The 15,686-nt window shown below is 37.9% G+C and overlaps 1 protein-coding gene across 2 annotated transcripts in view; it reads right to left on the minus strand.

The window, feature by feature from the left end:
* The window catches only part of cog6 (component of oligomeric golgi complex 6), a 55,247-nt gene that overhangs the window by 6,724 nt on the left and 32,837 nt on the right, over positions 1 to 15,686 (minus strand). For both annotated transcript variants that reach the window (XM_077207702.1, XM_077207703.1), the window contains exons 10-18: positions 14,488 to 14,579; positions 11,836 to 11,900; positions 11,456 to 11,547; positions 11,088 to 11,205; positions 7,606 to 7,737; positions 6,328 to 6,495; positions 6,101 to 6,208; positions 1,910 to 1,963; positions 254 to 333 (exon numbers count right to left, since the gene is read on the minus strand). In XM_077207702.1, coding sequence (XP_077063817.1) covers positions 254 to 333; positions 1,910 to 1,963; positions 6,101 to 6,208; positions 6,328 to 6,495; positions 7,606 to 7,737; positions 11,088 to 11,205; positions 11,456 to 11,547; positions 11,836 to 11,900; positions 14,488 to 14,579 — 909 coding nt within the window. The remainder of the gene's footprint in view (positions 1 to 253; positions 334 to 1,909; positions 1,964 to 6,100; positions 6,209 to 6,327; positions 6,496 to 7,605; positions 7,738 to 11,087; positions 11,206 to 11,455; positions 11,548 to 11,835; positions 11,901 to 14,487; positions 14,580 to 15,686) is intronic.

Here is a 15,686-nt window from a genome sequence, read left to right on the forward strand (position 1 = left end):
TGCTAAAAGCACCAAGAAACATGACAAACGCACCAGAAAACTGTCATGCTCATGACCGCGTCACTAATGCCTTCACGGCCCCATACATTTTATGGGCCGAAACCTTATTTGTTTAGGTCAGATGTGGTTGAGTAATAAGAATAGGTAAACTTGAGCTAGAAATTATTACAACAATTGTAATGTTTTGAAATGTTATTTGCAAATGGCTGTATTATAGACGAAACGTGAGTGATAAATGCAAACCGACTCGTACTTGATAGCAGCACTGAGAAGGAAGTTGAGCTGCGGCATCACAAGTGTATCAGGAGAGGCCAAATAACGGTCAAACTGGACCTGTGTGTAAAACAAATAACACACTGTTAGACATATCAGGAATGGAAAGAAAAACATGACCTACCCTAGCTTTAAATGTGGCTGAATTTTGCAAATGTGCCCACACCTTTAAAACCATTAGGTAGCACTATTCAGACTGGATTTGAGTTGTTGATTTACAATTATTAACAAAGGATGTCTGTGATTTCATCTAAAAATGTATGTGAAATGTGTTTTCACCTAAAATAAGTGTCAAAGGGGTCTAAAAAAAAAACACTTTGTAATTTGTTCTGCAGGTTGTGTGAGAAAAACAGGCGGTTTTCAATTCAGACTGGATTCAAATCACAAAGTACGTCTGCAAACATGGAGGTCATGTCAAATACGACCTCATGTAGTGTGTAATATAGCTGTTTGTGAATGTAAAAGGTCTGCAAAAATTTTATTTAAAAATGATGCTGAAAAAGAATTGATTCTTAACTGCCTAAAACGAGTCATAGTAATTTCAGTCTTACTTCTTACTCGAACCTCCATAGGTTTGTAACATTTGTCCATAATGGGCTTCTTCATTGGCTGCCTGTGAACAACGTCTACTTTGACCCTCAGACACTGAAAGAGTTTAGTTTGCGTTGTAGACATGTTGAGGACACTATTTTCTGCGCTGTAAAAGCAAATCCACTTTATCACATCAAAAGGATGAGGACTCAAGCCCGTATTGATACGGTAAAATCAACGCCATCTTTACCATTCGTATCACTGTCTGAGGAAGATCAGATATGAAACTCAGATATGGTAAAGGGCACTTGGTTTCTTAATCAGGCTGTATCGTCGACCAATCACAACAGACTGGGTCATTTGACCAATCAGAGAAGAGTATCCAAAATTGCTTTGGATAAAAGCGTCTGCTAAATGAATACATGTAAATGTAATGAGTAAGCTCTCAGAAAGGAGGGGTTTAGAGAGACTGAATCCTTCACTGAACCGTTTAAGTCTAGGGATGTCAATTTACATAAATTCCCATAATCGATCGTTGTTTAAATTAACAATCAATTATCCGATTAATTGTGAACCATAAACTCTTAAATCCGAAGTGGGGGGAGGGCTAAATTATCAGGCTACTTAACCCTGTGAGATAACAAACACAAAATAGGTGTCGTATTAAAGCTAAGAGTGAATGTGACCATCACTTAACTAGTGCTTTTAAATTTGCTGACAAATACTCTATTTTCATAGCGTGAAAAAAATTACTAGTTTACATAAAAATGTGATCTGTAAAATCTGGACGGGGAAAGAAAACTGTGGAAGTATAATCTGTAGTTTCCACGAAAGCCTAGACCGTGTTTTGTGTCATCAGGTGGAGTTTTGCTGACAAATAAACGTGAACTTCTCAGTCCAGGTAACATGGAAAACGAGTAAACATTGTTCATTTATACATATTTCCGACATTGTAACACTACAAAGTGGGTTGAAAATAGGCAAAGTGTTTTTGACCTCGGATGCATTTAAACCTATTGTAGGAGATCTCCAAAACAAAATTAGAAAACTTTAAATAGAATAATAGGGGCACTATAATAAAGAAAAAAAAAGAAGCAGGCCTCACCATTGCTGTTTTTAAGGATGTGCTGTCCATGCCAGGGAGGTTGGCCAAGGGACCCTAAGAGGGACAACACAGCAAAACATGAGAGAAGGATACACAACCCTTCAGCTGTGTGAACTGAAACACACAAACAAACAGAAGGAATAGGTGCAACAGGACAGCTTGAAAACACATGAAGTGAGAGATTTCACATTTCCACCTAATTCATATCTGCTTTATGACACTGTTGAATAGATGGATTTTTACAAAAATGAATAGGAGTGAAAAGCCACAAAAATATGGCTAGAAAAGAACATCTATGGCACAATGCAATTGAAAAGCAACGGCACGTCCCTAGGTGTTGCATTATGAATTGAGTTCTGACACACTTCAGAATACAGCAGATGTGAACCCAGAATCCTTTATATACACACGCTTGTAGAGATTATGGGTACGTTTACATGCCAACGATAAGCTTAAAACGGAGAATTTTTTCCTTTGAGTTTTCCACGTACAGACGACACCACTGTCAAAACGATCCCCATTCACACGGATCCGCGAAAACGAATAAAAACCCCTGTATTCTGCTGCCAGGCCATTAGATGGCGATGAAACACCATCTGAACACGTAATATGCATGAGCATGATGTCATCGTCTTCAGAGATTCATGTTTTTGTTGGTTACACGGAGATCATTCTCAAAAACTTGCACTTTGATACCCGTTTTTAAATCTCAAACCCAAACGAACGGCCAAAACACATACGTTTGGTGTCGTGCGAACAGCCCCTATGATAGCAGTAGACTCTAAAATGTGATTGGATGAGACCTGTTTAAAGTCGTTGTAAAATAGCCAATTTACAGAAAGTTGTACATGCACGTCGACTAAATATTATATGAATTATAATTAGTCGCTACAAACAACGCAGTTAAGACACCAGTCACTTCAAGAGGACTCCACACAATTGGGAATTTTGCATAAGGTTGAAACATTTACCCATGCAGGTTTCGCAACGGGTTCAAGATTCCACGCGAATTTGCCGCGTTCACCCACAGAAAGCTCAGAGTTGTGCTTTTTACCACAATTAAGGAGGTTTTAGACATATGAATGCACAACCTCTCCTGGCTTATATTATAAAACGGACAATTCTGAAGTTCTAGGTTCTTCGCACCATGAACAGTGTACAAAGATTCATTATGAGTGTCTAACATCAACAGGATCTTAATACAGTCTAGTGGTCTTTTTCTAGCATATACAATTTGTAGGTTAGTAATGTTTTTAAAATGATGCCATGGACATGAGACACCAAGTTGGCTTTTGGGCCTGGTTGGTGAATCACGTCTGTTGTGGGCAGCAGGAACCGTATAAAGCCGAGACGGGCCGTAATTACCAGCGTTGAGTGGACAGAGAAGACATTGAAGCAGTAGGCGAGACAGTTGTGTCCTGTGCTGTGGACAGCAGGTGCCCAGAGACGCTTAGTCACACGCCAGCCTTTTACGGGGGTGTGTGATGAGGACAGGCGTGGAAATGCCCAGACTGCACTGCTCTGCCAAGACCCACACACACACACAGCCGTGCTTATTTTCAATGCTTTCTCGTCTGTCTTCTGTAATATAACACCTTGCTTAAAGTGCCGCTACATGTCCGAAAGAGTCGCCAAGTTCACTGGAAACTTTTTCACCTGACAATTACTCCGCTCAAACACCCATAAACGAGAGTAAACATCAAAAGTCGTAGGAACGACATGAAAGGGCAACAATTCCCGCTTTATAAGTCATGATGAATAAATTGATTTAGTGAGTCAGTAGCTGTTTCAAGTGATTCATTAAAAAGAACTGGATCATTCGTGCCAGTTCATTGGCGGAAGAATCATTTGTTCAGGAATCAGACTACACTGGTCATTGTATGTTTCTGAAAGTTTCATAAGAGTAATTTTTTGAGAATCGAACTACACCGGTAATGTTGTGTTTTTGATTCACTAAAAAGAACTGGATCATTTGTGTAAGTTAACTGGCAGAAGAATCATTCATTTGGTAATCTGGCAACACTGGTTATACTATATGTTTCTGATTCACAAAAACAAATGAGTCATAAGAGTAATTTATTGAGAATCGGACTACACCGGTCACGTTGTATGTTTTTGATTCATTAAAAAGAACTGGATCATTCATGCCAGTTCATTGGCAGAAGAATCATTAATTCAGTAATTTTTCTACACTGGTTGCGCTGTAAGTGTTTGATTCACTAAAATAAATCAAAAGTCATTCATTTAAAAATCAGACTAGATCAGTCATGCTGTATATTTTCTTTCATTAAAAAAAGAACTTGATCATTCATGCCATTTCATTAGCAGAAGAACCAGAGTACCCTGGTCGCACTGTATTTATTTATTTATTTATTTTGTATTAATTAAAAATACTATACTAAATAATTTGGACTACACTGGTCAAGCTTTGATTCATTTAAAATAACTTGCTCATAGATGTCAATAGTTCAGGAATCAGACAACACTGGTTGCATAACAAATAAATAGATAAACAAACAACAACAACAACTCCTCATAAAAAGTTGAGTTTGAGAATTGAGACCACTGGTTTGAGAATTGGACTACACTGTCGTATTTTTAATTTGCAACAAAGAAAAATAAAAACATCTGGAATGAGTTCCAAAAAATAACCGGCTCTCAGTTCCTGAACCGACTCATACGGCATACTTCTGTGATGCACAAAAGAAGAAACTTTGAAGAATGGTTGAAAAAGAGAAGAGCCCTATTACGGGTTGTTGTTATAAGATCTTCAGCGATCTTAAATGTCTGCAATACACCTTATATAGTACACGATGTAAGAAGAGATGCTGAGTGCTTTCAGCTGTGCCAAGCCACATCATTAATGAACAACAACAAAACAAAGGTAAATCAAAGGTAAAAAGGTAAATCTAATCTGCAAATGCGTACACCGATGTGTACAGGTAATCGTGTTTACAGCATAAGCTTTATTTTTGTGTTCTTTTTCAATCTCAGGCCATTTCCTGCCATGTGATGAATTTGCCTGAACATCCACGCTCTGTGATTTTATTAATGAGCCTCTAACCATAGGGTAACCATGGTAATAAGGTCTAAAGGGATGGAATGGACAATAGAGATTTCAAATGTAAAACGAAAAGAAGATAATAAGGAAGTAATGTGTGCTATTAGTGTGTGTGTGTGTGTGTGTGTGTGTGTGTGTGTGTGTGTGTGTGTGTGTGTGTGTGTGTGTGTTGGAGGTGATATAAAAGGGGAAACATGGCCACAAATAATGTTTTGCAAAAGACAGTTAAAAGAAAACAAGGGAAAACCATTTTTCATTTCAAAATTCCATACTTTTCCAGACTCCTCTGTAGATTTTTCGGATCTAATTTAACATTCAACTGTTAAAATAAATAACTGCCAGAATATCAGGGCTCTGAAACGGTTCAAGGAACGAAAAAAACAAAAAATTATAACTATATAAATTATAACAGGAACCTAATCAGAAAAAAAATACAATTTTAGTTGTTCTGAACAGAAACACTTATTACCTTTAACCGGTTAATAACGTTATTTTAACATTCTGTATAATATTTTAATTTTGCAGTCAACCAATCATGGATCCAAATATTACGGTCTATGCAAATGTCACATTGGACGTCACAGAAATGCCAGCACTCAGCTGTCAAGTCATCATAGGTAGTTCTCGGGAGTTTTTCAGAAGATGTGTGTCTCCGACTATTAAAGCATTATATTTAAGAGAATATGAATGGCAGGTAATATCCAGTGTGGTGTGTGTTTCAGAAAACTTTAAGAAACACATTCTGTTTATCATGTTAATCGGCTTTGAATATTCCATCGGATTTTAGAACTGAAACTTTCCTTTTCATACACTCATTTACCCTTGATGAGAAGCAAGAAACACTCAAAATGTTCAGGCTGCATTAAAAGCACTAAATAACTGATAATAATCGTCAATGAGCTGCTCTGTGAGGATAATTTCCTTAAAAGCTTTATTTCTGGGTCTTGTGAAGCTGTGTATAATTCATGTAATTCCTGTAACGCTGGGAAACTTCTGCAGTTGCAGAGCAGGCGACTGAGCAAAACGGAGAGGGGGAGAGTTTTGGGGATTTTTGCACGGTTCGAGATGTGATGCGAGCGGAAGAGCGGTTCCTTACTCAAATCCTGAGGGGTTTTCACACGAGTTCTCACCTGCTCTACGGTGTGCTGCTGGACACAGCTGTAGATGTGACTCAGTGCGGCTCTGGTCAGCACGAACGTCGCCTGCTCGTTGATCAGAGTGTCCAAGTGAGCCTCAATCTACAGGAAGTGACCAATAATAATAACTTAATAATCTTTTTCATTTAGAACTCAGTTTGACCCATTTATCATTTTAAATTGTCTTATAATTTCAAATTTTGAAATAAATTGTGTAACACCTGAAATTCTAGCATTTCCAAGCGTTTATCGGTGAACTCGAAGAGCGCCAGTGTGGTCTTCATCATGTAGAGGGAGTTGACCATGTAGGTGGCCATATCCGCTGTGCCCAGGTTACTGGCTGATACCGTGCAGAGCTGCAGCAACGGGTCAAGGATGCAGGACAACACCTGAGAACCAGCGTAAAAAGAGAAAACAAACCTCTGTTTGACATAACCAGTGTTGGGGAAAGTTACTGTTAAAAGTAATGTGTAACAATATTGCGTTACTTAGTTACTTTTTATGGAAAGTAATGCATTATGCTACTTTTGCATTACTTTTTTGTAATGAAAAAGTTTAATAAATAAACAAAAGTTCTATTTTGGCAAATGTAAAGGGCCTTTCACACCAAAAGTGAACTAAATAAGACTCAGGCTGAAGGAAATGTAAACTAATGTTTAATGTTGTTTTTGCTAATTAGTATGGTTGAATTGGATCATGGAAGGTCAACAGCTAAGGCATTGGTTTAAATACAGTGAGATTAAATACATTAAAAAAAAGTGTGAAAAAAAGTAATCCGATTGCGTAAAGTAATCTGATAACAAAGTAATTCACTACGTAAAGTAATCCGATAACGTAAAGTAATTTACTACGTAAAGTAATCTGACAATTTAAAGTAATCTGAAAACGCAAAGTAATCTGACAATGTAAAGTAATCTGATAACGCAAAGTAATCTGATAACGTCAAGTAATCTAATTACATAAAGTAATCTGATAACGTCAAATAATCTAATTACATAAAGTAATCTGATAACGTCAAGTAATCTAATTACACAAAGTAATCTGATAACGTCAAGTAATCTAATTATATAAAGTAATCTGATATCATCAAGTAATCTAATTACATAAAGTAATCTGATAACGTCAAGTAATCTAATAACAAAGTAATCTGATTACGTAACTCGCGTTACTTGTAATGCGGTACCCTCAACACTAAACATAAGTACAGCACTCCATGCATATTTGGAAAACAGTGTATAAAATTACTGAAATGCATAAACACAAATATAATAAGACAACCGATTAATTTCTTGAATGAAACAATAATAAAAAAGATATAAGCTTTACAAAAAGTTTCACTTCTACAAAACCACTTGATAAATGTTGTATAATACATAAATACAAGTTAACAAAACACAAAAAACAAACCGGGGAGTATTTATTTCTGACAACCACATTGCAGTCACTAAAAGGTGGAAACACACTGGATTCCTCCACAAAACGAAAAAATTTAAAGTCACCTGTGCAAAGTCAGCCTGTCGCGCATCAAGAGGCAGAACTGATGAATCATGGGAGGCCAAAACCTCTCTGAGGAGCGACAGAGTCTGAGTGAGGGAGGCAGTGGGACCCAGATCAGGAGGAGGAAGCTCTACCTGAGGAAACATTTAAAAGTCTTGTTAAAAATGCAAGTAATATATTGCAGGTTTCATGCGTTTTATACTTTTTTCAACACAAGTTTTAATTTAATGACTTTAAAAATGACGCATGGTGCACCCATCAAGTAATAATATATCCCTCACACCACATTTTGACTTTAAGCCCACAAAAATATCACAATGAATTTTAAAGAAAAAAAGAAAAACATGTCCATCATGAGATGGACATTAAAACCACTGTGTATGAAGTGCATTTTTAATATCTTCTTAAATAAATCATAGGTTCAGACACACAGATGAGCATCATGTCATTGACCCACAGACAAAACATTCAGAGTTTTAGACTCTGATTAGACTTAAGACTTTTAATAGCAGTATTTACCGCGTGTCCAATACCCTCAAGCTCAAGCCAGGCATGTCTGACAGCGAGACGGACACCTCTGAAGGCGGACTAATAAACACCCTGCTACGCGAACACTACCTGGGGCTCTGCTGCCTCTAATATAGCTTATTAGCTCGGGCTGGTGTTCCTGGCACTGAGCGACGTCAGGGAGCGATGCGTAACGTCCTGAGCCTGAGGTGATTAGATTAGCGGGCTGCTAAGGCCATAATTCTCTCAGAAGTGTGGAGGGGAGGCCATCTTGCTCTTGCTATTGATCCACTTATCAATGAAGTGGTTTTTTTTTCTTTTTTCAAAGTAGCCTGTTCGTGTTCAAGGATATTTTGGGGCTAATTTAAAATCCTTGGTGCGAGAATGCTGTTTTTCAGCCTGGCAAAAACACCATCCAACTGATGCGCACATTTTTTGTGTCAATCACTATCGATGGATAGCATGTTGTGTTAGAGCGCAGAAAGAAATGTCGACCCAGGACGAGGTACAGGACTGTGAAGCTTTGGGGGTATTGATGGACTCGATCTACTCCATCTATGTTTTGATCATCGTTCTGAATCTGATCCAGACTTAGTCTTTGACAAAAACACGATTTTCTCAGCTTTTTGTTTAAAATTTTGCTTTTTTTATGAGAATGCATGAAGCTAGAATAAAACGTTTGAAATAAAGCAAAGGGTATATTTTGATATGCAGAATGCAATATTCTGGTTTAAGAAGTTTTGTGAAATAGGGATGGGACGGTATGAAAATTTCATATCACGATTATAGTGATGGAAATTATCGTGATTATCAATATTATCACGGTTTTGTTGAAACAAGATGAAAGTATTAAAAAAGAACTGATGCTCACACTGAAAACATTTCAACAAGTTTTATATTTGAGAATCAACAAACAACAAATAAAACGAGCAGCTCTATGCACTTTTTAAAGCAAGATTCTATTATGTGGCATTTCCTTATAATGACCGTCGTCATTAGCAACGCATTATAACTCAGTGCACATACACGTATATATCACAACGGACGGGCGCTCTCATTTCATTCAAATACAACTTGTCATCTTGCGTCTGCGTTTTTGATTGTATTGAAAATGAGTTGATTTATTGTTTACAGAATTTGATAATATTGTTGTGATCATCTTGTCTGGACGAGTTTTGTACGCTGTACAAAATGGATTTAACAGGTAAGAATAGAGACATTCATCTCTATTCAATATGTACCCGTAATTATGTGGTAAAAAAAATCGGTGTAATAAGAGTACAATGAATATACATTATTATCTCTTAAATGTCACTCTTAATAGTCTTGTTTCAACTTGTTCGTTCGTCTTTGGCTCAAAGCCACTTTTTGGTGCAAACTTTTCTTTGCGGAAGCTTCAAGTTTATTTCAAGTGAGTGAGATAAAATATTTCAACTCAAAACAAAATTTTGTGCCCAATTATTTCCCAGACGTAGTTTTAGTATTGAGATCAAAGTTAACTTGCCTTGCGTTTGCTATACAACAGTGTTTGATGGTCACACAGGACGACTCGGCAGATTTGAAGTGTTTACCCATATCACTGCGACTTTTTTTGAGCATGTTCTGCAGACAGAGTGACCATCCTCGATTAAGTTTCCCTCAGGATTTTTGTAAATGCCAAAATATTACCACACCTCAGATTTGGTCCTCTTAAAAGGCTGAAAAATCTCCCAAACACAGTCACCGCCTTCTGCCATTCCTTCTCGAATAAAAAGAAAAACCCCAACATTGCGCGCCTGCGTCAGACTGTTGCTGGCTGGACAGGATTTTTAGTGAGTTATTAAAATTGCGATAATCAAACACGGTTTTAATGATAATTGAATTTTAAACGATATTACTAACCGTCAGTACATTTTATCGTGGTTTATAGCGAAACCGGTAATCGTCCCATCCCTATTGTGAAAATGATTAAAAAAAAATGCTGACGCTGGCTGGCAAATTTTTTTTTAAACGGGGAAAGGGTTAACATTTCACATTCTAATTGACAAGTAGGCTTGGGTACCGTTCACATTTTAATGGTCCCGGTACCTGAAACTCGGTGCCGGTACCCAACGGTACCTTTTTCCAATACTTTAGGCATGTTTACCTCAATAACTGTAAAGAAACTGTAAGTCATTTGTAGAAGTGTTATTGATTGACATTATGCCAGAGCTGCCTTGGTCGCTGTCTGCCATTGTCTCTAATGCTTGAATATTAATAAAAACAACAATTTTAATAAAAAATAAATAAAGATCTATGAAATGTTTTGTTGTGAATTTTTGTTGTTGTGAAATACATAAAACATTAATTTAATTGATATTTTATATGAAATTAAACTGAGCTTTATAATGTTAAAGTTACAACATAGAAGAAAAAGTGTGATTATTCCTTAAAAAATATATTTTTTGATAATGTATCATTATTATAGTGTTAGTATTATTACTATCTAAATTATACTGTAGGCTACAACAGCAATGTATTATCAAGTTATACCAAACTTTTATTTTGACGGGTTGTGGTGAAGACCTTTGAGTTTCCATGTGTTAATGATATAACGATAGTTTTTCTTAAATGAAACTGTAAAATGCTGATGAACTTCAGTGACTCTCAGAGCGGCTCTGGAAATGAATTCATGTGCATTCATGTTCTCGTATGGTGAGACTGTAGAGGCTGAAAAACACCGCGAGCATCACGCGTGCTTCAGTGTGTGTGTGTGTGTGTGTGGTAAATTAAACCGCGGTCCGTACCACTCATTCACACAGAGACAAGCAGAACATGGAGGATTCGTATTTAAGTAGTCTTACTCTCATGCCCAGATACACTCTCAGGTATCGACATTCGGCACCGACTGATTTAATGTGAATCGGTACTATCGTAATTCGGTCGGTGCCATTGAAAGTACCAAGTTCAGTACCCAACCCTATTGACAAGAAAAAAAAAACCCCGGAGAAGTACTTACTTTATCCATGAGGCGACTGGCATGGAGACTGAGACTGTTGAAGAACATCTTCTTACTGAGCATGTGCATCTCATCGATGATCATCAAAAGAGAGGAAACGCTGGTACCAATGATGCAACTGAGAGAGAGGCACACGCATTCAGAAAAACTGCAATATAAAAGGCTATGCCAAAAATTGGATTCATGTTTTAGATCTATGTCAAGCTCTTCAGTAAAATAAGGAGGATTTGTCCTTTCATGAACCATAGTCTGAAGTAAAGACAATAAAGCCATTCACAGAGGATGTGTGTGTGTGTGTGTGTGTGTGTGTGTGTGTGTGTGTGTGTGTGTGTGTGTGTGTGTGTGTGTGTGTGTGTGTGTGTGTGTACCTGATGGTGTGATGGTAGAACTTGAGCAGGTTGGAGAGTTTATACAGGAGAACTGCACCTGGCTCTGCAATGATCACCTGCTCGATTCGCACCTGTTGGAGGAAATAAAAAAACAAACAGATCAACAATTCTGGCGTTGTGTGTTGCGCAAGTCAGTATAGGTTTGATAAAATATGAATCACTCGAATATGATACTACAAGAAAATCCTTAAGTTAATTAAAAAAAATCATAAATATAGAAATGCTGGCAAGTTGAGGGGTTTATGGGATTAAGAAATGTTGCAAGCTGGACTTGAACCTCAGTTGTCCATTTAAGCACCACAGCTCAACTACTAAAAACTAATCCTAATTATTAGTTCTAATGACAGTTTTCACCTCACCTTGAGTGGTCTGCACACTCCTTCAGTGATGTGGCCAACTACTTCCTGCAGGTTTTCTTCAACCCCTGCATGGACAACGGCACAACAATTGATCTACAACTCGACAACTTTCACAGAGCGAGGAAAAGCTCTAAAATGTTTGAAGTCTTAATGGCTTAATGTTCACACTGTAGTTAAATTCGGTTGTCAGTTCAACCTTTTAGAACTTAATCCTGTTCTGTACACACATGGTTCAGTAATTTACGGGACTGACAACCGAAATAACTCCAGACAATTGCAGGTTGTGACAACCGCATTTACAAAAATTCTACACATTGTGTACAGAACCGAACTGAACAACTAGATGTTAATGACGTATATAAACACGCATCAGGGATGTGTCTCTCTTGTGTGTGTGTGTGTGTGTGTGTGTGTGTGTGTGTGTGTGTGTGTGTGTGTGTGTGTGTGTGTGTGTGTGTGTGTGTGTGTGTGTGTGTGTGTGTGTGTGTGTGTGTGTGTGTGTGTGTGTGTGGTGCAATAAAACCACAAGGGAAAGAGTTACGAGTCTTGACTCATTTGTGTTGCCAGATCTTCCTAGAAAAAAAAACTGCAAACAAGAACAAGCCCATAAAAACCAGGATAAATCAAATTGCTTTATATGGAAAACAATACCTAAATATTGCGACCCACATCATCCTACTAGTCTTTTGTCACTGTAATATCAATTTTGTCAAAAATTGTGGATACCAAACATGCGAGACACAAGAACATTGCTATGGTTACCACGGTATCAATCATCGCAATTTTGAGTTTTGTTCCGTACCCACATGCAGGGGATCCCGTATTTAAATGCGGTTGTCTCCTGAAACTTTACAGTGTGTACGTGGCCAAAGTGAAGTCATATTACCAAAAAGTTCTGTGAAATTTCAAGGGCAAAAATAGGCCAATTGTCAACAGAAGTCACTTTCAAAAGTAGTGTTAGGGGCTTTTGAAATAGCCACCAGGACGTCCCCCGAGGACTACATTTCACCTAAGGTCATTTTCCTGGTTGCATTTACACCGCCAGTAAGAACTCTGAAGAAGTGACGTAAGCCGGCCGACAGTGATGTCATTAAAGCGCAGCGTTCCACAGCTGGAGGATGGTGTGATCGGAGCTGTGTTTTTTTTGTTGTTTCATGGGTTTCGTGAAAACGGAGATGGAATGTAGACAGTACAGTAGAGATTATGTGATTGAAAGAGCAAAAAGGAAGGACAAAATCTCCTATGACAACAAGCATCGACACAGAGAAAAGAACACAAGGCCACAGGCAAAGGTGACAGATAAATGCCATTAACATTAGCTTTCTGTATGTTTATGTCTATAGCGGTTTTCCATGTTTGAGGACTCAGTAATGCTGCGTTCCAGACAACTTTGAATTTGGATTTTTACCACCTCATTCTCGGAAATAACGTCTGGAATGCCGATCAAGGTCAGACATTCGACCTGTGAACTCGAGGTACATCGATAAACACCAAATTTCTTTAGAATTTCTTTCTTCTGTTAAACACAAACAAAGATAGTTGATAACCAGACAGTGGACGGTAGCCATTGATTTCCATAGTAGGAAACAAGAAATACTACGGAAATCAATGGCTACCGTCAACTCTCTGGTTATCAACATTCATCTTCGACATGAGAAAGTAGCTCATACAGGTTTTGAAGAAATTGAAGGCGAGTAAATGATGACAAAAATTTCGTTTTTTGGGTCGAACTATCCCTCTAATTTTATGTAAAAATATCTTAGTTTTTGCTTTCCATCAGCTGTTTTCAAAGTGATTTTAAGTTGTTTTTATTCTGTTATTGACATAATTGACACAAAAACACAATATTTGAATGTGACATCCTTTATCAATCAGCCTGGAACTCCCAGAGGTCTGAAGTGGGACATTTAATTTGAGATATTCCCACATCCATCCTCGTCTGGAATGCAGCATATGTAAACTGTGTGTTTACACTGCTTTTTAAAAATGGCGGGTGTTGGTGTTTCATATGGCATGTATTCGTCCAGTCAACGTACACTTATGTCACTGGTACTTCCTAGTGTGCTGGGTTAGACCCTACTCTAAAGTAAGAGGTAATTTAGTTCCTCCAAAAGGTGCTCCTATAACTAAAGTCATTCCCAGTTCCTATGGTGCGACCACCACAAAAAGCAGATTCTTCCATCAATAGTTATAGGAACTATGAAAACGATGTGAAAGCCCATTTTCTGTTGCTCAGTGCGGCGAATTTGTACATCCTCAAGCAAAATTCCCGATAGCAAGATTCCCATTTGAATTACTGGATTTGTCTATTGAAACAAATTATTACAAAGAAAAGGCAAGTAACATTTAATTAAAAGTGAAATTGTAAAGTAGAAATACTGAAATAAGATTTTCTTGTAAAACTCCAATCATCTGTTTTAATTCAAAATTATTATTATTATTTTTTTTTTTACAGTGTATTGACGATAGAGCTTTTCAGCAGCAACATTTTTCTGATGAGCGCAGTAACAAAGGAGCAGCTTGAGGCAAAACTTCAGAAGCTGTAGAAAGTGTGAACCTATCCCACTTGATCTTCAACAGAAATGGTATAAAAACGAGTAAATCTCACTTCCAGTGCTGACACAGCATTTGTGTGAATGGAACGACATGTACCTTGCACGGTAACTTGCTTGAGCAAGGCCTCCAGGTGCTCCTTCTCTGAGGCTGTGGCTTGGTGAAGCCAGGCCAACATGTCCCCAACATACCTGTTTGGATGATTGTGTGTTCAAACAGACATGCATAAGCACAAACAGAGATAAAAAACAATGGAAACACAATATTACCATAACCCTATACGCTGATTCATTAAGGAACGAAGCAAGTGACTGTCTTTCACATTGAATTATTGATTCGTTCAAAAATGCTGATCTATTCAGGAGTGAAACAACGCACAATGGTTCTGTGTGTAGCGTCCTTTAAAAACTATTTTTGCTAAAACATAAAAACAGACAATGTTGTAGCTAAAATTGGAACTCAATAAATAGCCACAACATCTCGTTCATTGAACTGCTGTATAAAATCAATATCACATTTGCAATCGTGCTCATATTCGGGGGAAAAACAGTATTCTTGCTCAACTCATATTCCTTAACTTCATTGTTTAGAAATATAGGTCAAAAATTCATACAGGGGTGTATTTTGCCACCATATCTTGAATTTAGGGATCATTTTAACTTCATTCTACTAGCCTGGACAGTCCAGGAGTGTTTTTGCAAGTGTTTGCAAAGTGAGTGACATGATAATGTCAGCTCAGACATCAGTGTGACTTCTTTTAACTTTAACATCCATCTATCGCAAGTTTACATAGAAAGTGTTTTTGCATTCCACTGTGCTGCTTTTCCATTGTTTTTCTATGTGATCAGCCTCGGTTTAGAGTGAAATGAGGGTGAACTTCCTTTAGGGGTTTGTTCAAATCTCTAACCCTTAGCGCCTTGGCAAATGAAACCAGCTTGCACAGGTAGGAACTGGATGACTAGATGATTTATTACTTAAAGTGTTTTCTCAAGATTTGTAGTTGGGTTATAGATTTCCTGAGATTTGAAGCCACCACACAGTCAGCTATCATTACATCGGCTCCATATCCTTTAACACCGGACAGCAGGGGGAAGTGCTGTTCTGAGAACCACCGCTTCCCACTTTTATCGACGTTCTGCCAAGAACCTCATGTTCTCTCCTCGGGTTCCTAACGGGAGGGGGGAGGAGGGCGTTCAAGAGCTCGATGGGGTGCCGGCCTGAAACACGTGTGACGATCCATAGATCTCAACAGCCCGACCTTTCTCTGAACCTGCGCTAAGTAATTCTATGAAAGAGGA

Source organism: Siphateles boraxobius, unplaced genomic scaffold, assembly GCF_051911475.1.
Source record: "Siphateles boraxobius isolate OS27281-9 unplaced genomic scaffold, OSU_SipBor_1 6, whole genome shotgun sequence".
Lineage (NCBI taxonomy): Eukaryota > Metazoa > Chordata > Actinopteri > Cypriniformes > Leuciscidae > Siphateles > Siphateles boraxobius.